Below are 20,476 nucleotides of genomic sequence, written 5' to 3' on the forward strand. Positions count from 1 at the left end.
CCCGCGGCTCTCCCAAGGCTAGCGGACTGCTTGCGCGCACCTAGAAGCTTGGGGCGCGCTGAGCTCAGCACGCCCCAAGCTTCTGGTGTAGCGCAAGGGTCCGCTAGCCCTGGGAGAGCCCCGCGGCTCTCCCAAGGCTAGCGGACTGCTTGCGCGCACCTAGAAGCTTGGGGCACGCTGAGCTCAGCACGCCCCAAGCTCCTGGTGTAGCGCAGCGATCCGCTAGCCCTGGGAGAGCCCCGCGGCTCTCCCAGGGCTAGCGGACTGCTTGCCGGCACGCAGAAGCTTGGGGCGCGCTGACCTCAGCTCGCCCCAAGCTTCTGGATTAGCGCAGGGGTCCGCTAGCCCTGGGAGAGGCGCCCGGCTCTCCCACGCTAGCGGAGACCTTGCCGGCACGCAGAAGCTTGGGGCGCGCTGAGCTCCGCACGCCCCAAGCTCCTGGTGTAGCGCAGCGCAGCTGGGGGGGAAATAATTTTTCCCCCCTTTATTTCCCCCCCAAAAAACTAGGTGCGTCTTATGGGCCGGTGCGTCTTATGGGGCGAAAAATACGGTAGTTAATGTGTTGTTTGTTATGTTGTTTTAAGTGTGATGTGCAACTTGAAAATGAATAAAAATATTGTTAAAAAAGAAGATCACGTCTATATCTATGGCTATAAATGCAGTGGTTTTCTATCTAACTACATATATTAATTAACATAGCAAATTAAGGCTGATTATGTTATCACTAATTACTTTTGTTGTGAATGATCACTGTGTTTATGTTGCATACTTTAAACTCAACCACTTAAGAGATTTTCTTTACAATTAATTGGCATGCAAATTCTGTTGAATAAATGAATAATAATCTCAGCCTATATTTTATACATTCCATAGTCATTTTACTCCAATGTTTAAAACATTTTAAATAATAGTATTGCTAACTATATGACCTATTAGTCACTTACTACAAGAAATCTCTAAACAATTTATAAAAAAGTTAGGGCACAAATGTGTAGCACAAAACCATAACAATACATTTCAGTAACACCAGTTCAATAATCCATAAACAGACCAAGCAGAACCCCCTCCCTGCAGAATATTTCATCAAATAAGCCATTATCTAGCTAATCATAATCCATCAAGTTTTAGTTTAGTGCCAGAAAGATGGTTTATGATGGGGCCAGGTGGACCCCTAAATAAATTTGTTAAAGTCCTGGATTCTTCATTCTTTTAGCAGCTTCAGGTGTTTTAATAAGACATTAGTACTAATAAGGTGGTCTTGCTTCTGAATAATCATGCATAGGATCACATTCTACACCTATGTTAACGCCTGCAAAACAGAACCTTTTCCAATAAAACCCAGCAATGGCACTTTTTATAAGATGCTACTACTTCTTTTTATTTTTAGTGATTGTAATTTTAAAGTTGCTTTTAACGCTGTATTTTAAATGGCAGCAACCCAGCACATGGCCTTAGAGCGAAGGGTGGTTAATGAAGAAGAAGAAGAAGAAGAAGAAGAAGAAGAAGAAGAAGAAGAAGAAGAAGAAGAAGAAAAAATGGAAACGGGGTAAACTTGGTGCTTGGGTTTCCAAAAGAAATGTATTGTGGGTGTCTTCAAGTGACTTCTGATTTGTCCAGCCTCCTCACCTCACCTGCTTTTTTTTTAAACAACAACAACCCCTTCACAAATGAATGATCCTGGCTACATTGTCTTACAAAAAGCTTCTCTGATAAATTAAGTCTGCAAGCCTAACTACCTGTTAGTTGGTCTCTAAGGTGCTACTGGAAGGATTTATTTTTTGTTTCAACTACCTGGGAGTAGAGATGTTGGAGAAATTTAAAAAATATATCAAAATGTTAGCCCTGTATGGCATGTGGGAAGGCCCTGAGTAAGTCCTTTGGGGTGGGTATTGTGTTCATGTAAGTGTGAGGGAGTGAGGGAGTGAGAGAGCATTTCAACCACTGGGCCCAGTGGCATAGGTGCAATTGTGCAAATATGGAATTTTTCAATTTGAAATAATAGACCAAGTCATGTGGACAGAAACTATTTCGGAAGAAGAAAAAGTTGGGCGACAAAAATGAAATCAGAGGAGAAATGAAGTGAAAATAATTTTAGTATGAATGTGAAACTCTATGACCATGAACTGCTAGCAACAGAGTCTTTAAATCTGCCCCAGGCCTTTTGCTATAACAGACTTAGCACAGCTACCCTTCTGGAACAAGTCTTATGTGAAACAAGGACGACGGTATCCAAAACCAAATCAAATACAGACTTCAAACAACACAGTCATATTTTGCCATGACAAACATCTCTCCCAATAAGGACAGGCACCCAGGTGTTTAATATATTATTGTTTCTAAGAAGAAAGCACATTCACAAGTCAGGTTTTGTTGAGTCTTCACCCAGTTGAAGTGACTCTGGAGGCCAAGAGCTCCCCCGTGTGATTTGCAGGGAAATTACCAGAAAACGTGTTCCATTAACTTGGCATCCTCTGCACTATCAGGAATTTCAACCACTCCTGCTTGGGCAGCCAGGATCGTGATAAGAAACTTGGATAGTTTTTCTCTCCTGATACTCTGGCATATTTCAGCTATTTCCTTCCAGCCATCCACATTACATTCTTTATCCTTTACAATAATTTGTTCCAGCACGTCTGTAAGGACATTCAACAAAGAAAAATGTGAAATAAAGTCTTGCTGCTTTTCCTTTCTGCTTGAATCATGAGTCGTAGAAAACAGAAACATGCATACCCAGGGACGCGGACTTGTAAAAAATATTGGGGGGGCCCGGGAAAGGTCATGAATAATAAATAAGCTCATGAATATTCAAATAAAGTGGCTCCGGCCCTAAATAGGGCAAGCCACGCCCCCCCGCCAGCCGATTGGCTGGCTGGGAGGTGTGGCCAGTCGGGATTCCCCTGTTCTCGCGGGATTTCCGGCAGTGCCTTGGCAGTCGAAGCAGCGAGGCAGAAGCCCCCGCCATTAGGGCGCGCGGCTGGCTGGCGAAGGAGGAGGCGGGGGATGGCGGCGGCGCTCTGTTGGAAGGGCGCCCGAGATTATTGGGGGGGCTGAGCCCCCCCAAAAATTTTTTTGAGGGGGCTCGAGCCCCCTCAAGCCCCATGGAGTCGGCGCCTATGTGCATACCTTTGGATAGGATCCTACATCCATTACAGGGCGATCTATACATGTCTATGAAGAAGCCCCACTGAGTTTGATGGTATTTACTCTCAGTAAGTAAATTTGCATTCTTCAGGTTTTGCCCAAGATAGTATGCAAAGGATTGGAACCTAACACCACAGAAGTCTGCACTGATGAACTGCAACCTATGCATGTTTTCTTGGGAGCAAGCCCCATTGGACTCAGATTGACTTTTGAGGAAACATAGGTTGGATTGCAAGGTTGAACTATGTCCCAGCAGACATAAGATGCCACGGTAGAGCAGGTCTTTAGAACAATGGCATCCATGTTAATATTATGTTTCAAAGCTTAAATCTTAAAGCTGGGGTAAAATGAAGCCATAAATAATTGCTACATTTAGTCACAGGTTAAACATGCTGACTTTTTAGTCAGATTGTCCTCTATGAAAGGATGTTAACTGATTAGGTAATTAAGTAAAAGCAACAGTGTTAATCTATCACATAAATGTAATGAACATCTGCATCACATATCCAATTAAAGCGCCTTTCTCCAACTTAAAAGGTAAAGGTAAAGGGACCCCTGACCAATTAGGTCCAGTTGTGACCGACTCTGGGGTTGCGGTGCTCATCTCGCTTTACTAGCCAAGGGAGCCAGCGTACGGCTTCCGGGTCATGTGCCAGCATGACTAAGCCGCTTCTGGTGAACCAGAGCAGCGCACGGAAACGCCGTTTACCATCCTGCCGGAGCGGTACCTATTTATCTACTTGCACTTTGACAGGCTTTCAAACTGCTAGGTTGGCAGGAGCAGAGACCGAGCAACAGGAGCTCACCCCGTTGCGGGGATTCGAACCACCGACCTTCTGATCGGCAAGTCCTAGGCTCTGTGATTTAACACACAGTGCCACCTGCGTCCCTGAAGCCCATGGTATGAAGGCCAAAAACAGACATGGGAGTGGGAGACCTCTCACCTGTTTTTAAAAGTTTAACTGAAGCTGAGAGCAGAGAGGGATCCAGTTGGGACTGCATCCCTGCAGCCCCTGCTCCTGATTAAAATCCTCCACCTGTCCCCATCCACTACCTACCCTTGTGAGGCCAAACATACCTGCAATATACAGGTGCCTGTAGATATGGGATAAATTGCAAGTACATGCAGTGACATTTCTACTGAAAAAACTCCAGCTGTGCTCACCCCTGCCTTCCTTGGAAATATCTTCCAACAATCGTATGCAAATGACTTTGTGTTCTGTGTCGATGAGTGTCAGGACTGTTTCCCCGAGGGACAAGAATGGTGGATGCCCATTCCACTCTTGAGTTAGGCAGCGCATGAGTTCTACATTTGGGCAACGTTGCAGTAGGAAGATATAGTCCTCTGAAAACAAACAGCAATTCCGTTAGAAAGGCCATCTGCAAACAATACAATCAATCATGCCAGTAAGTGGAGCATGAGGTGCACAAAATGTCTCCAGTTCTTTGCTGGCAAGAAGAGATCTACCATCTTTAAAAAGGCAAGATGGACTTGAGGATCCCATGGATGGACAGCAAATGAACTATTTTCCATGTAGAGCTAATGCTTGTTTCAAACCATAAGCAACAGAGAGAGGGGAAGAGCCATAATCACTTCCTCTTTCTCACACACAGAGCATTGCAAAAGTGTTTGAAAATGGCTGAGAAGCATTTACAGTGGTACCTCGCAAGACGAATGCCTTGCAAGACGAAAGAGTTTTTCGTTTTTTGAGTTGCTTCGCAAGACGAATTTCCCTATGGGCTTGCTTCGCAAGACGAAAACGTCTTGCAAGTTTGTTTCCTTTTGGATTTTCAATGCATTCCTATGGGAAACCGTGCTTCGCAAGACGAAAAATTCACAAGACGAAAAAACTCGCAGAACGAATTAATTTCGTCTTGCGAGGCACCACTGTATTCATTCAACATATAGCTTAACATTGAATGAGGAAAATAACACATGTAATTCAGGCCTGAAAAAGCAGCTACTTGATGCATCATCACCATCCCCAACATTTGAGATCAGGAGGGGAAGTCCTTTTCTGGCTTCTGGAGTCAGGCATGTGAGCTACAAGGAACAGGGCCTTCTAAGTATTAGTGCTGTTCTTGTGAAACTCCTCGCTGAAGGATGCTCACTAGGCTCTTTCACTTGCCATTTTTCAGAAGATGATTAAGATTTAAACAGATCTTTGGTTAATTTCAGTGCTGTCGAGGTTGCAGTGAGATATAAATTAACAAGGCTTGGGAATCTACCTCTGGGAAAGCGTTTGCATTGCTGAAGGTAATCCATGGCTCCGTAGATCTGTCCCTGTTTGCACAAGCACAGGGCGGCTTTTTTGTGCGCTCCACATTCAAGGTAGACAATCTGAGCCAAAGCGTAGCACTGGGACTCATTGTGCTTATCCATCTGTGCATAATTGAAGATTGCATCGCCGGCTTCCTCACAGAATGCCAGTCTAGGGGAAACAAGAGCAATTAAACATTCTAGGGACTTATCAGGCTTTGGGGTATTGTGAAGGATTTCAATGTGGAAAAATTGAAATAATGATACCTAGGATCATTTTGTAACTCACGTTGACTTTAGACTTAGTGGCGGGGGAGAATAACTAATATAATATATAATAATAATAATAATAATAATAATACAATAACAATTTATAATCTAAGTGAGGCAAAGTAAAAAAAAGAAAGGAACAGGAAGAGAAAACAAGGAATTGAGAAAAGTCTTGCTCATAAGGCAATGTTGGTGTAGGACTCTCTCTACACATTCCAGGAGTTTGAGCATTACCCAAATGATTCCCATGCTGTGAAAGTAACTTCTGAGATTCTGCTCAGGTGCTTCCTGTTGACCACTAACCTGCTTGCTCCCCTACTTCTCATCCTGGCCTGTAAAAGGTAAAGGTAAAGGTACCCCTGACCATTAGGTCCAGTCGTGACTGACTCTGGGGTTGTGCGCTCATCTCACTCTATAGGCCGAGGGAGCCGGCGTTTGTCCGCAGACAGCTTCCAGGTCATGTGGCCAGCATGACAAAGACACTTCTGGCAAACCAGAGCAGCACACGGAAACGCCGTTTACCTTCCCGCCAGAGTGGTACCTATTTATCTACTTGCACTTCGTGCTTTCGAACTGCTAGGTTAGCAAGAGCAGGGACCGAGCAATGGGAGCTCATCCTGTCGCAGGGATTCGAACCGCCGATCTTCTGATTGGCAAGCCCTAGGCTCTGTGGTTTAACCCACAGCGCCACCCATGTCCCTAAAAAATAAACAGAGGTGACTCCTCCTGTGCTCAGCCCCAATGCAGTTGGGTCTGACAGAGCCAGGCTGCCTCAGTTTCAGAGTTAACTCTTCACATTTTGAGAATTGTTGTCCACAGAAGTACAATCAGCAGGAGCATCAGTAACGCATCTGGATCTGCCTTCTTTGGAGCCAGATCACTGGTTCACATGGCCTAGCAGACCTGTGCAAAATGGGGGGCAGCCAAGTATACTTTATTGCAGATATTAATATTGTGCAGTTTGAAGCAATAGGATGAATTAAAAGCTGGTTCCTCTTGCAATAAAAATTGTCCAGACCCAAAATATGGTTTCAAAGCTTTACTAAAAGAATTTTCTTCAAACAGATAAAAATACAAAAAAATGATACAGTGGTACATCGGGTTGAGAACTTAATTTGTTCCAGAGGTCTGTTCTTTACCTGAAACCGTTCTTAACCTGAGGCGCGCTTTCGCTAATGGGACATCCCACTGCCGCCCTGCTGCCGCCGCACAATTTCCGTTCTCATCCTGAGGCAAAGTTCTTAACCTGAGGTACTACCTCCGGGTTAGTGGACTTTGTAACCCGAAGTGTTTGTAACCCGAGGTGTTTGTAACCCGAGGTACCACTGTACATCCAAATAGTTGCATACCAAATGGGCCTGAAATAAAGGTTTGTCTATCTCCACAGCCTTCATTACAGCCTGGAGCTGTTTTCTCTCCTGGAGAGAGAGACTTTATTGACACACCTTTGTCTTCGGTGGCTTGAGAGAGGCACCCTCAAAATGGCAATTTGCAACTGAATATTACATCCATGTGGTGTAAAGTTAAACACGATGTAAGAGAGCCAGTAGATAGACATCAACAGGTAATTATCAACCTGGTGGCACTTAGAGAGCTCCTAGTACAGCTCAATGGAATTTCCCATGCCCTTTTAGCAATACACATACAGTGTGATTTTCTGTTTCAATGTGCAATTAATTATACTTAACACACTTGACCCGGGCCTCAGAGGGCTAAGATGGCTGTGGGGAAGGAGAGCCAGGGGCCTGCTGGACTGTCATGGTAAGAACAAGACTCCTGCCCCCAGGCTTCAAACAAGCTCTGAATGGGCCTGTGGCCCAGTATTGCCTACTCTGAGGCCCAGTGGCTCCCCAGAGGGCTTTCCAGCATAAAAAGCACATGCTCTGCCACTGAGCTATGAACCCTCCTTGGATGCTCCGAGTGGCCACTTACCTGTGCATGGTGACCCAGTGCATCACCAGGTCTAACCGTTTCTCATTCAAGGCACACTGGATGGCTTCAGCTACCAAATGGCTTGAAAGCGGCTGCTTAGTAGCTATGCATGTGCCTATTAGAGCTTCGCAGTACATGAGCAGAGGGAGAACCTTCCCTTTGATTGGGCCAGCACCTGAAAGGGGAAGTCAGTAAGTTTCTTTTTTAAAAAAATTAAGCAAGCTATGGAAGATAGGAGTGCCTGGCGTGCTCTGGTCCATGGGGTCACAAAACAACTAAACAACAACAACAACATGCTTTTGCTTGGGCATTTTTCTTCTCTGCACTGCTGATTCCTCCTCAGTTCAGATTCGCCACTAAGGGAGCCTTAATTCCAACCTTGGATTTATATAATTGCTTGATCTTAGGGCTGATAAGAGTTAAAGAAATGAGGAAAATCTCAGAGAGAAGGAGGAAGGGTGGAAACAAGTTGTGGAAAGTGGGGAATGGTGGGTTTAAAAGGACAGAGGGACAAATATATTTAGCTAGTTATCAGTTTTAATTTTTTTTTATCCAGCGCAATCACAAAGTAAGGTAGCAACCAGGAATATTTAAAAAATGGCATTTTAATACTACAGGCTTGGATGAGACTTCAGGTGTAAAGAAATCTGAGAAAATATATCTACATAATGTTCTAACCTGCTACACTAATGCAACTACTTAGGGTGCTCTTTTGGTTGATTCTGTCTGTTTGGCTGTCAGAGTCTTGTAGTATCTTACAGAATCAGAAAATTGAAAGGTACCTCAAAAGCCCCTTCCAGTGCAGAAAATCTTCTGCTACAGCATCCCTGATAGGTTGGCTATTCAGTGTCTGCTACTGAGAGTATCTCTCTGCACTCTTTTAATAGTCTAACCTGACATACTAATTATGCTACTCAGAGCACTATATTGATTGATCTAAAACAGGAAAGTCATATAAAACCTTAAATATTAATGAATGTATTATGACATAAGCATTTGTAGACTATACTTTATCAGATGCAGGAAGTGTTGTCCATGAAATCTCATACCTAATAAATGTTAGTTGTTAAGGTGCTTTAAGTGGTTTGTGCTACAAGAAACAACATGGCTAGAGGAAGTTAGCTGATCTAAGAAACTGCAAGGGAGAAAGACCACATCCGAGGATCTCCCTCATTAACATCCTTTCAGCACCAGACATAAACTTCTCTCTTCACCCAAGGATTTAAAAGGTTATGGTAAATGCCCTTTTTATTGCTGTTTTCTGCTGCTAAAGGTTTGCTATTTTGCTGGATCTGTTTATGGGTCACTAAAATTATTACTGTAATTTGTTTCATTTGCTTTTTTGTTATGCCTTACTAATAATTTTTTGTAAGCAGTTTAGAAAATTATATATATCTATTGAGTGACTAATAAATCATATACATACATACATACCCCTAAATTTCTCCATGGTTTCTTCATTGTGGAGGATTCCTCTTGGACAGTTTGCTGCATATATTGCAGCAGCTTCAAACTGACTACGGGAAAACAGTTCATTGAACCTGGCACAGGTTAAAGAACATACAAGTTCAAAGGCACATGCAGTGGATGTACACTAGCCAGACACAACCCCAGAAGCTGTGTAACATGGGTATGATAGTCAAACTAGAAATACATAGCAAGATGTTCTTCTTTCATGCTCTTGCTATGTTGCTGTGCACAGCAGGACAGCTGTGGTGAGGAGCAAACCATCTCTTTCCAGCCTGCTGACCCCATTTTTATCTGTTTTGTTTATTCAATTTGTATACCACCCACAGGGCAATTCACAACATAAAAATACAAAATGAGAACATAAAATATATAATAAAAACAAACACAAACAAACAAACAAACAAACAAACAAAACCCTCCCGCAAACCCATTTAACAAGGACATAAAATGTTAATCAGCCCCTGGTTAAAGAGAAATGTCTTCACCAGGCACCTAAAGATATGTAATGAAGGTGGCAGGCAAGAAGCCCTGGGGAGAGCATTCCACAAATAGGGAGCCACCGCAGAAAAGACCCATTCTCGTGTTGCCAACCTCCAGGCCTCTCATAGAGGAGGCACACAAAGAAGGGCCTCTGAATAACCCCGCTCTGAGGTTTTGTATAGATGTTAAATAAATGGGAGGGGGCCGTGGAGAGGTAAGAGGGGAGTGAAACAGTGAAATGGCGTTTTCTCATCTGAATAGAAAGAGAAAACCATCTCTCTGGTTCCATTAGTCTTTTTGGTTATGGCTCTCTTCATAATCCATTTCTCCAGCAAACTGTTGCCCAAAGACACCATTTGCTTCTCTCCTTCCCTGCACCTCCATTTTCCTCATAAGCTTACATCAATTCCTGACCTTATTCTCTACCAGTGTCTTGCCTATCCAAGATCTCTGGGGCAGCCCATGCTAATGACTAACTTTGGCCCTCAAATACTTCTGTCTATTAAGGAGTAGAAGAAGCAGTTCTGTTTGGCACAGCCAACTGGTAAGGGATGCTCTTTGCTTCCTGCTACATCTCCCCAGTTCTGTTTTTCCCTGCAGTTTTGCTGGCTGTGTATGCCATGTCCCCATCTGTGTGGGATGTATTATTACTAGAGCAGTCAAGTACAACATTTTCCTGTTGCCTAGAATGGACACACAGGGGAATGTGGCTCCAGACAAGGAGGACTTCCTGTCATACCTGTGTGGAGCTTCCTCCCCGTCTGTGACCAGGTAGATGACCCTAACTGACCAGATAAAAAGGGTTGGCCACACAACCATCTCTCTCTTGGACTCTTAGTCTCTTACTTTTGGAGTCTCGTGGCTCTTAGGTTGTAGCCCACAAGCAGAAAGTCTGAGATGTAGCTCAGACTTCTTTTTACTGTAACCACAAGATAAAGCATGCCTTCAGATTACTGCTGTGAACTGAATGCGAGTAAAACTTTATTCTTACTTTTAAAGAAGACTGTGTCGTGTTATTATTATTTTAAGGGGGAAATAAAGGGGAAACTTACCAGGAACAATCCAAACTGGACAAGCCAGACTGGATTGCTTAATTAAAGGATTCTAATGAATCATCAGCTTGCTTCCAATATGTTGCAAAGGGAATGTGCTCTGCTGTTTACTCACTAGCGTGAGTGAGGAAGGATAGTATCAAAACAATATATCCTCTCCTACCTTCCTTAATGTTCCCACAATCTGCACACCAACAGTATGTCACAGAGGGGAGCAGGGAGACTGCTTGTGCCCACTGCTGCAGCTGTCAGAGGATCTCCACTGTACTGCTGCTCTCTGTTCAGTTGAGCAGTCTAATGACCGCAATGTGCTTGATGCGCTAGTTGTGGCGGGGACAGACTAAAGGGCATGCTCCATCACCTTACCTTTCAATGTATTCAATCAGGTCTTCAGCCTCTTTGCTTTTGCTGGGGTCATGTTCAAATACGCTGGAAATGCTGCTGGCAAGTGTATCTGAATAGAGAAAGCCACCCATAGCAAGTTACCATTTTACGCTCTCAGAAAACAGAACCACTAGGAACCACAGGTTTATATCACTTTTAGTATTACTTTAAATGATATGGCTTCTTGTAGTTTGGTGAAAGTGCTGAGAATTCTGTTTAGAGAGCTCTACTCTGCACCACAGAATTACATTTCCCAGGGTTCTCAGGGGAGAGGAAGGTCAGTTAAACTAATTTTGGCCAATAGCGAATGTGTGCCCAAAGACATCACCAGCTGTTTTCCAAACACTGTGCAGCATTCAGAAGTGACATAGTCTCTGTTCAAAAGCCTTAGGTTGCACTGGGCAGGAAAGACAGGAATGAGAGGTGTGGACTGGATGTAGTAGAGAAGTAAGGGGAGGTCAGCTGGAGACGATGGAACATGAAAGGTGAAGTTAGGATGGTTCAGGAAAGGATTTGCTAGCACATGAGTCAAAGGAAAGAGTGCAGGAAAGGAATCAGCTTGAGCATAAGGTGTAGCTTGTCGGAATTCGCCAGAGATATAAATTTGAAAACTGACAAATAAGGATGCCGGAGCATTCCAATGAAAACAGAAATGAGAGCAGAAGTTGCCAGTGTTTTCTTATTTGTCTCATGTGTCCAGAAGCAAAAACAACCCAGTGAATACAATCGGCTGTTTCTTTCAATCTGCACATGATACATAATTGATTATGTTTCCTCTCATTTGCACAGTGTTTCCTTTGCAGCGAAATGAATGGGGCAGAATAACATAATGACAAATTTATTTTACATAAGTTACATAATTACATAAATTATGCAGCTTCACCTCAGCAGACAGCAAGAAGAGGAACTGCAGCAGTGTTGCATGTGATAGAAACAGAAAACAATGCCTTCTTTCCCCCCCGCCCGCCCCCCCGGATGAATGAGCTAGAACAGATCAGGGGACCGAAAGATTGGCATAAGGAAGAAGAAGAAGAGTTTGGATTTGATATCCCGCCTTTCACTCCCTTTAAGGAGTCTCAAAGCGGCTAACATTCTCCTTTCCCTTCCTCTCCCACAACAAACACTCTGTGAGGTGAGTGGGGCTGAGAGACTTCACAGAAGTGTGACTGGCCCAAGGTCACCCAGCAGCTGCATGTGGAGGAGCGGAGACACGAACCCGGTTCCCCAGATTACGTGACTACCGCTCTTAACCACTACACCACACTGGCAAAAGGCAAGCCCTACTTTGGCAAATAATTTCAAAATGAAAGGGAACTTTAGCATTGCTGGTTGCCACATGGATCAATTGTTTCAGCATGCATCACAGACAAATGTTCTTCCCTGTCCTCCTTTGATGGTTTGCTGTTAGATGGCAAAATCTGAACTCGTATATTTTACCTTTTGAAAGTTTCTCATTTTCTATCATTTGAATGATGAGCTGCTGCAGGGTTTCTAAACTCCTGTCTGAACTCTCCCAGATAGTCACAACGTTGACAAACTGTGATAGTCGATAAAAGCTACAAAGGAGACAATAGTGCGTGAAACTGGCTGCCTGGCTGTGGCTCATCAAAAGGCTCTTGTTAGCTCCCTGTTAGTGATTCCGCCTAAATTTCTCTTTTCCCCCAACCACACCTTTATTATCATCATCTTGCTCCCTTTAGTCTTCAAAACAGAGGACTTGAGTTTTCTTTGCTACAGACCTTTCCTACTGCATGTTCCTTCATCAAGTGGCTCACAATTTGGGATGAGGGAGAAATTCAATTCCGGTTGCGTTTACAGGCAAACTGACCTAATTTAGCCATTTCTTCTTCTTTTTAATTAGCAATTTCCAAAACAATATGCAGACTGAAACACAGCCATCCTTCAAAATTCTCACTTATCTGAATACTGAAATGCAGTTGTCCAGCCAAGTAACGTGTACAAATATCTATAAATCTCTGTATAAATCCTTATCAATCTCTCTCCCATTTTTATGCAAAGATAAACATATTGTCATCATTACTCTGTATATTAGTAATACTCATGGCTAGTTTCTAACAGAGACCAACCCAAACCTCCTTTGAACAGGGCTGGAGAGGTGCTGGATTCGGCAGCGGTTGTTTGACAAGAAGATCCTGGGGAACTGAACCAGGGCCTAAGTGCTGTTGGTCCTCCCCATCAAATGAAATGAATGTCACTATGTTCTAGTTGAGAACCACTGATCCATCTGCCTGGTACTAGCCTAACTATATGGCTTAGGTCAAAGCTATCTGTAAAGGTAAAGGGACCCCTGACCATTAGGCCCAGTCGTGACTGACTGGGGTTGCGGCACTCATCTCGCTTTATTGGCCGAGGGAGCTGGCATACAGCTTCCGGGTCATGTGGTCAGCATGACTAAGTTGCTTCTGGTGAACCAGAGCAGCGCATGGAAACACTGTTTACCTTCCCACCATTTACCTTACCTATTTATCTACTTGCACTTGGAGGTGCTTTCGTACTGCTAGGTTGGCAGGAGCTGGGACCGAGCAACGGAAGCTCACCCGGTCACGGGGACTTGAACTGCCAACCTTCTGATCAGCAAGCCCTAGGCTCTGTGGTTTAACCCACAGCGCCACCCGCATCCCAAAAATGGGCTCTGCAATCTTCAGAGGAAGTCCTACTACATTCACGAGCACACCCGGTGAAGATGCAGGACAGACTTTCTCAGTGGCTGCTCCTAGTCTTTGGGACTCTCTTCCTAGACAAGCTACACTGTCTCCCTTTCTTGTTATCCCCCCACTGGCAGGTAAAGCCTTATTATATTATTATTATTATTATTATTATTATTATTATTATTATTATTATTATTCCGGCAGGCTTTTAGGAACTGACTGGTTTTAAGGAAAGGGCTCTGTACTATTTTTTACTATCTGCATTCTAGAAAATACTTTTTAACATTAATTCCTCAGGTGGTTTAATGGCTTTTGAAAGATAACCCTTTATATGTTTTCAGCTCTGCCCATTTTATCTGTATTTGCTTTAATTTTTGTGTGCCTCCTTGAGTTCTGGCAGAAAAGGTGGGATACAAATACAGTCAAACCTCGGTTGTTGAATGTAATCTGTCCCGGAAGCCCATTCGGCTTCTGAAATGTTCAGCAACCGAGGCACAGCTTCTGATTGGCTGCAGGAGCACTCAAGCAGAAGCCACATCAGATGTTTGGCTTCCGAAAAATGTTCGAAAACTGGAACACTTACTTCTGGGTTTTTGGCATTCGGAAGCCGGAATGTTCCAAAACGGAGGCTTTTGGGAACCGAGGTTTGACTGTAAATAAGAGTGTAAAAATATTAACAACTCTGTGTGTGTCTGTGCGTACCAGAGATTGAATTAATAACTACAGTGGTACCTCGTGTTATGGATGGGATCTGTTCCGGAGGCCCATCTGTAACATAAAATGCCCACAACTCAAAGTACTGCGTCTGTACAGGCGCGCTTTGGCGCTTCTGCGCATGCGCGAGTGGCGAAACCCGGAAGTAACCCGTTCCGATACTTCCGGGTTGCCATGGAACGTAATGCAAAAAGACGCAACATGAAGCAGACGCAACACAAGGTATGACCGTATTAGGCATTCCGCCTCTGGGATCTAAGCCATAATCCAGCCTGATTATGAGGTCTGTACCTAGAGAGGACTGCATTGCTACTGCAGTTCCAAAATAGAGAAGTGCGGTAGAGGTTGAAAGAAATAATACCCTGCAGAGCTCTTTTAAATACAAGGTAAATTTCATGTTGCAAGGGGGATCATTATACCAAAACTTCAGCAGCTCATTCTGTTTTTCAGCCTCATTTCGCTGGATAAGGGCATGGTTGAGGTCCTCTTCAATGTCTGCAGTGTTCTCCAGGGGGATGTACTTTGTCAACATGTCTTCTTTCAGGTCCCTCACCCTCTGTTGGAGGTGAGCCAGGTGGACAGAAAGGGCATTGATGTCGAGAGAATCTTTCATGCTGATGCCTGTTGGGAAAGGAGGAGCATAGGTTCCGGTGAACTCGCGGTTGCAATCAGCACACCGATTACCTGGAAATTCAGCTTTGTTGAAACAAAATCAAACCTGTAGTCATTTTTCATTACATCCAGTTTACTCAAAGTCAAGTGTGACAGCTAAATTGCATTACTTGATTTTCCTTCATTGAAATCCACAAGACTTAAGTGAAAAGTCTGTAACTATGGCCAGCTCATGCTCCAAATTTAAGAGAAACTTGATTGCTATATTAAAGAGAGCTGCTTCTCACCTGGAATGAGGATGGCAGGGTTGATTGTCTTGGTCGGGATTGGAGAGTCTTTTGCAGAGAATGTCTGCCTTAATGCTCTTACTTTCTGTATCAAGTTTGTGATTCTTTCAGAATTTTTCTCAATTATTTTTATCCTGAGAAAAGAAATAGTCATTGAAATATTAATCCAGCCTCTCTTGTGTAAGCGGCTTTCGTGTTCAAAGACACCCCCACCCATTCTGACATGTGCCACCTTGTGGGGGCCACACGGCAATGATGGGCAGGGCCAGAGGCAAAAGTGAAGGGGGGATAATTGTTACTCTTACCTTTGCACAGTAGGTGAAATTTCAATCATGCAAAACCAGAGATTTCTACATACACATCTCTTGATTCAGGCAAGCAAAAGAGCATTATTTCTGTTCAAGGGCATATTGTTGCCAGGGAAAAGGACTAGAGGAGATTGGAGGGCAGGGACATTGAGGAGCAGTGCTTTTATTTCTAAAAAAATGTTTAGGGGTGCTCTCATTTTCCTACTCATATTGAAATACTGCCCCTCAATGAGGCCAAACTTAGATTCACAAAATGTTTAGGGGTATGCGTTACCCCTGCGTCCCCCCAGAAAAAAAGCACTGGTGAGGAGAGCAGCCTCGGGACAGTTCCAAGGGTCAGGCAGAGAAGTCTGGAGGTCTGCATTTTGCCCTGTGCTGGATTTCTTCAGTAAGTACACCAATGGGATGTCTGAGGCAACTTTACTTAGTCAAACAGAACAGCGGCTGCGGGGGAACCCACAAACATGGAGTCCACAGGCCTATAAATTACAAAGGCTCTTATGTGGAGGCATTCCTTTGCCTCACATACCCTCCAACATTTCTCTGATGGAAATAGGGATGTCCTAGTCAAGACAACTTACCAAAAAAACAACAACAACCCACAGCAGATTAAAAACAATAAAGAGCAGGGGGTTTGGGGGGGGGGAGGGGAGAGACATTTTATAAATAAAGCATATCAGTAGACAGTAAACTAAATAACAAGCCACCAAAGGCTCTGACTGAAAAATATGCTTGCCAGGACAGAATTGTCAAGAGCTTGTTTAAAAGTAGACTAGGAAAATCATCCCAAATTTTAAAAGAAAGCATTGTTTGCTGCTTTTACTTGACTGTTCTTCCCCAAGAGCTTGCCACTGTACTCTGAAGAGTTGCAGTTTCACTACTTTCTTGTGTGGCTTTGAAGCCACACCATACATTTAAAGCACTCATACCACTTTAATAGGCATGGCTCACCCTAAAGAATCCCAGCTATAATTCCTAGCACCCATAACGATCTACAGTTCCCAGGATTCTTTGTGGGGAACCCATGACAGTTCAAGTGGTGTTAAGAGTACTTTAAATGTATATTCTGGCAGAGAACTAGACTGAAACATGATCCATGAAAAATATGATACTAAACCGCACATAATTAAAAGTTTTTAACCCCATTTTACTAAGTCCATGCTGTTGTGCTAGACTTGCTCAAAAATATGCTATGAAAGGTCATCCACCCCACCTCCTGTACTTAACAGTTGCCAAAGAGGTCCTTACTTTTCTTTCAGCTGACTAATTCTGTTCTTATAATACATGAGAGTTGTAGACTCGCAGGCTAAAATCTTTAATTTCCCATGAAGATAAAAGGCATTCTGTTGGCCCTTCTTTATTGCTTCTATGAAGGCATCATATTCCTGCTTGATTGTAGTGAGGATATTCTTGTACGCATTAGCATGCTCTATTATCTGTGTCAATAATATAGAGGCTGGTCATTTGCTTTCCCTGCTTTATAACACACTAGGCACAAGTTATGAAAAAGCTTCATTCCAAAATCTCTGGAAGACCCCTCCTTGCCAGGTCAGACCAAAGCAGCCTTCCCCCTTCCATATGGCAGATATTGCTTGTTAGTGTGGTGCCTGAGGTTCCCAGTGTGCCCACCAGTACCTCCTAGGGCACCTGGGAAGGTCTAAGTACATAAATATCCCCTCAAAAATCTACACTACAAGCGAGACTGCTTGTTCTTCCTGCTGTTTTTACTGCTTAAGTCTCTCCTACGTTGAGCTCCCTTAAACATGTCCACATTTCACTGAATGCCAGGATTGGACAGCCACCCTCCCATCTGTTCTGAAAAGAGGATAGGTGCAAAAAGAGCCTTCTCTCCATGAGCAAGCATGTGGAGAAAGGGCCAGTGTAGATGCCTCTCCCCACCAACACCACATTGATGGACTGGCTACATGTCACTAAGACACCTGTTTAGTTAGTTTGTTTGTTTGCTATTTGACACATTCCAGGACTAAGGCCCGGTATGATGAAGCCTAGCTCAATCACAAAATGTTCATATCCATATTACTACTGATTAACACAGGCCCAGTAGATTCCTTGGCAAATGCCACTGGGAATAGGTACAGGATATTTATTATTATTTTTTATTGAATTTATATACCGTCCTATACCCAAAGGTCTCAGGGCGGATCACAGGATAGTAGCTAGCAGGATGGACCATGAACCAGACTGGCTGCTGTTTTTCAGCCTCATAGGAACATAGGAAGTGGACTCAGACTGAGTCATGCCATTGGTTTCTCTTGCTCATTATCATTTACACTGACGAGCAGTGACCCTCCAGGGTTTCAGACAGGTCCCACCTGGAGATGTCAGGGATTGAATCTGGGATCTTCCTTCATGCAGAGCAGATTTATTATCTCCTCAGTCCTCCCACATGCAATATGGGGGATAATACTACTGATCTACCTTATAGGGTTGTTGCAAGAATTGCTGTAAAAATGGATGGGAAACATTTTGCACACTTAAGAAGTCCTATATAACGCTGCGCATTATTATTTTGCCACTGATTTCAGTGAAAGTCAGAATACGTTCCCAAACTCCTAAGATCGCACCCATTTGTCTTGAAAAGTGAAATGTTCTTAGCAATGCTTGGTTACCATTTCAAACACATTTCTGTATATTATGTAATACTCCTCAGCCAGTCCTTGCTCAGTACAACCCACTTTCTCGATTTCTGAGTGGATGTAACTCTGGATGCTCTCCAGAAATTCCTTCTCCGCCTCGGGGATGATAGGAGGCAACACTGAGCACTTTCTTGCCTTGACACTGGCAGCTTTCATGATGGAGGAGCAGCTAAGCTTCTACTGCAGACAGAAGTTGAGAATTCTCAGCTGTTTCTTTCGACCGAAACACTTCAGTCAAAACCTAAAAGAAAAAAATGACAGGGACACTGTTAAAATAATTTTGAACTTCTCTGGCCTGTCTCGCTGTCTTCAGTGGGACTTATTCGCAGATAAACTGGTGCTGGTCTGGATGCAGCAATCAAGCATCTCACTGTGGAATAGTCATGTTAAATTCATCTTTGTGCAAGTATGCAGTAGCAGTGTCCTTTGTGAGGCTGGTCCAGAGGCTGAAACTACAGTAACTAGTTTGCTTGCTGGGCAAACTACCGCCAGCACGAAACACCATGTTTCTGGAATGTGCAACAGCCAGTCTGCTACTGGGCCAAGTTCAAGGTCCTGGTACTAGCATGCAAAACCCTCCAAGTGTCTCCATTTTCCAGGGTTTACAGAAGCAGTCCCGGTTTATGATTTGATCCCAGAATGTCCCGCTTTTCCTTAGGACGTCTCTATTTTCATCGCATAAATGCTGGAGGTTATGTGAACCCCAAGCCAAGGCAATAAGTAACTATGCAAAGTTTAGAAGACATCTGAAGGTGTCCTGTATAGAGAAGGGTTTCTTTTTAAATGTTCAATTTTTTATCATGTTTTTATATATGTTGGAAGCTGCCTAGAGTGGCTAGGGCAAGCCAGTCAGATGGGTGGGGCATAAATAATAAAATTATTCTGATTATGGAATAGGATGCAGCTATTTTCATTGGAGAAATGTTGGAGGGTATGGTAAGGCCCTATGCAGCTTGGGACTGGGATACTTGCAAAACTGTCTCATCAGACCTTGCACACCAATTAGATCTTTATAGGCTGAACTGCCATGGAGATCAGCGAGGAAGGAGTGTAACTCCATCAGCCCCGTCCCATGAGGATCCTAAGTGCCAACAAGACCCACTGACTGTGTGGAAGGTCCCCAGGTTCTATCCCCAACATCGCCAGTTAAGGCCGAGACAGGAATCCTGTCCAGCTGTTGCCAGTTAGTGTAGGCAACACTGAACTAGACAGACCATTGGCCTGACTCTCCTCCTTAAGGCAGCTTCCTATGATGGGGCTGCCCTTCCTAGGAAGCCAGAGCTGTGCCACATCTGTAAGAATTAGGTTGTTTAGTGTGGCAGCACACACACTTTGGAACTCCCTGCCTCATGATACCAGGCAGGCGCCTTCACTGTATTCGTTTCGGCGCCTGAGCAAAACATTTTGGTTATCCAGATTACAGTCTGTATGAGTTTTAATTTGTTGCAGTCTATTCTGTGGCAGGTTTCACCTTCTGCGTGTTTTAAATTATGGTCGTGATTTTCTTATTTTTCTGCCTTTTTCATAAGCCACTTGGAGGCTTTTTCCCCTAGTCAGTAAGCACAACATTTATGAAATGAATAAGCAAGAACGTGTGCTTATGCTTGCTTTTTCCTCTCCTCCCTAGCAAATCCCCTTTCCTCATAAATTGCCATGCCTATTTATGAGGGGAGATTGCGTGAGCCTGAGGGAAGGGACCGTCTCAGAAATCACGTTGGTAAGCTTCTCTGGGAGCCTATTTTGGGCCAATGGGCGGTGCAGAAATTCGTTCAATAAATTAATATACTAACTCATAAATACGGCCCAGGATGTCATGTGGAAGGGGGAGGTCCTTCAGAATTACAATGGAAATAGGGCTTCTGCCTCACACTGAGGGAGCTCTGGGGCCCTTTTAACAACGCGCGCGAAAAGCGCCTCTTCTTCCCCTCAGCTGAGGGAGCCAACTGCCAACCGGCCCCGCCCCGCCCCTTTTGCCCCTTCGCCCCGCCCCTCTGCCCCAGCGGACTCACCCAGGAGCCAACTGTCGGCAAGCAACCAAGCTGAGCTAAATCACTAAGCAAGGCGCAGGTTGCGTGGGTGGATTCGGAGCGGTGCATGCTGGGAAAGGTAGCTCCCCTCCCTCCCCGCGTGCCCACTTAAGATCCAGCCTACAACTCCCAAGGGCCCTTTCGCCACCGGATCAACGGCCGACGAGGACGCTACTGCCTTGAAAAACTACCGCTCCCGTCATGCCTCCTCAC

At 44.1% G+C, this 20,476-nt stretch overlaps 1 protein-coding gene across 5 annotated transcripts; it reads right to left on the reverse strand.

The window, feature by feature from the left end:
• Positions 1–2,302: 2,302 nt before the first annotated feature.
• Positions 2,303–20,351, reverse strand: CLHC1 (clathrin heavy chain linker domain containing 1). 5 transcript variants are annotated; one of them, XM_083494455.1, is made up of 12 exons: positions 20,246–20,351; positions 18,210–18,477; positions 16,828–17,015; positions 15,272–15,405; positions 14,792–14,993; positions 12,427–12,545; positions 10,972–11,059; positions 9,038–9,144; positions 7,604–7,778; positions 5,371–5,573; positions 4,307–4,486; positions 2,303–2,633 (listed from the first exon to the last, which is right to left on the reverse strand). In XM_083494455.1, the coding sequence occupies exons 2-12, from the start codon at positions 18,390–18,392 to the stop codon at positions 2,437–2,439; spliced, it is 1,776 nt and encodes a 591-aa protein (XP_083350581.1). In that variant the 5' UTR covers positions 18,393–18,477; positions 20,246–20,351; the 3' UTR covers positions 2,303–2,436. The 5 variants fall into 5 exon arrangements, with proteins under 5 accessions (XP_083350581.1, XP_083350582.1, XP_083350584.1 ...); XM_083494456.1 differs by lacking the exon at positions 20,246–20,351 and adding an exon at positions 20,080–20,181; XM_083494458.1 differs by lacking the exon at positions 20,246–20,351 and adding an exon at positions 19,829–20,181 and having other exon boundaries at positions 18,372–18,477.
• Between the last annotated feature and the right edge of the window lie 125 nt (positions 20,352–20,476).

Source organism: Podarcis liolepis, assembly GCF_965112155.1.
Source record: "Podarcis liolepis genome assembly, chromosome: 3".
In the NCBI taxonomy this organism is placed as follows: domain Eukaryota; kingdom Metazoa; phylum Chordata; class Lepidosauria; order Squamata; family Lacertidae; genus Podarcis; species Podarcis liolepis.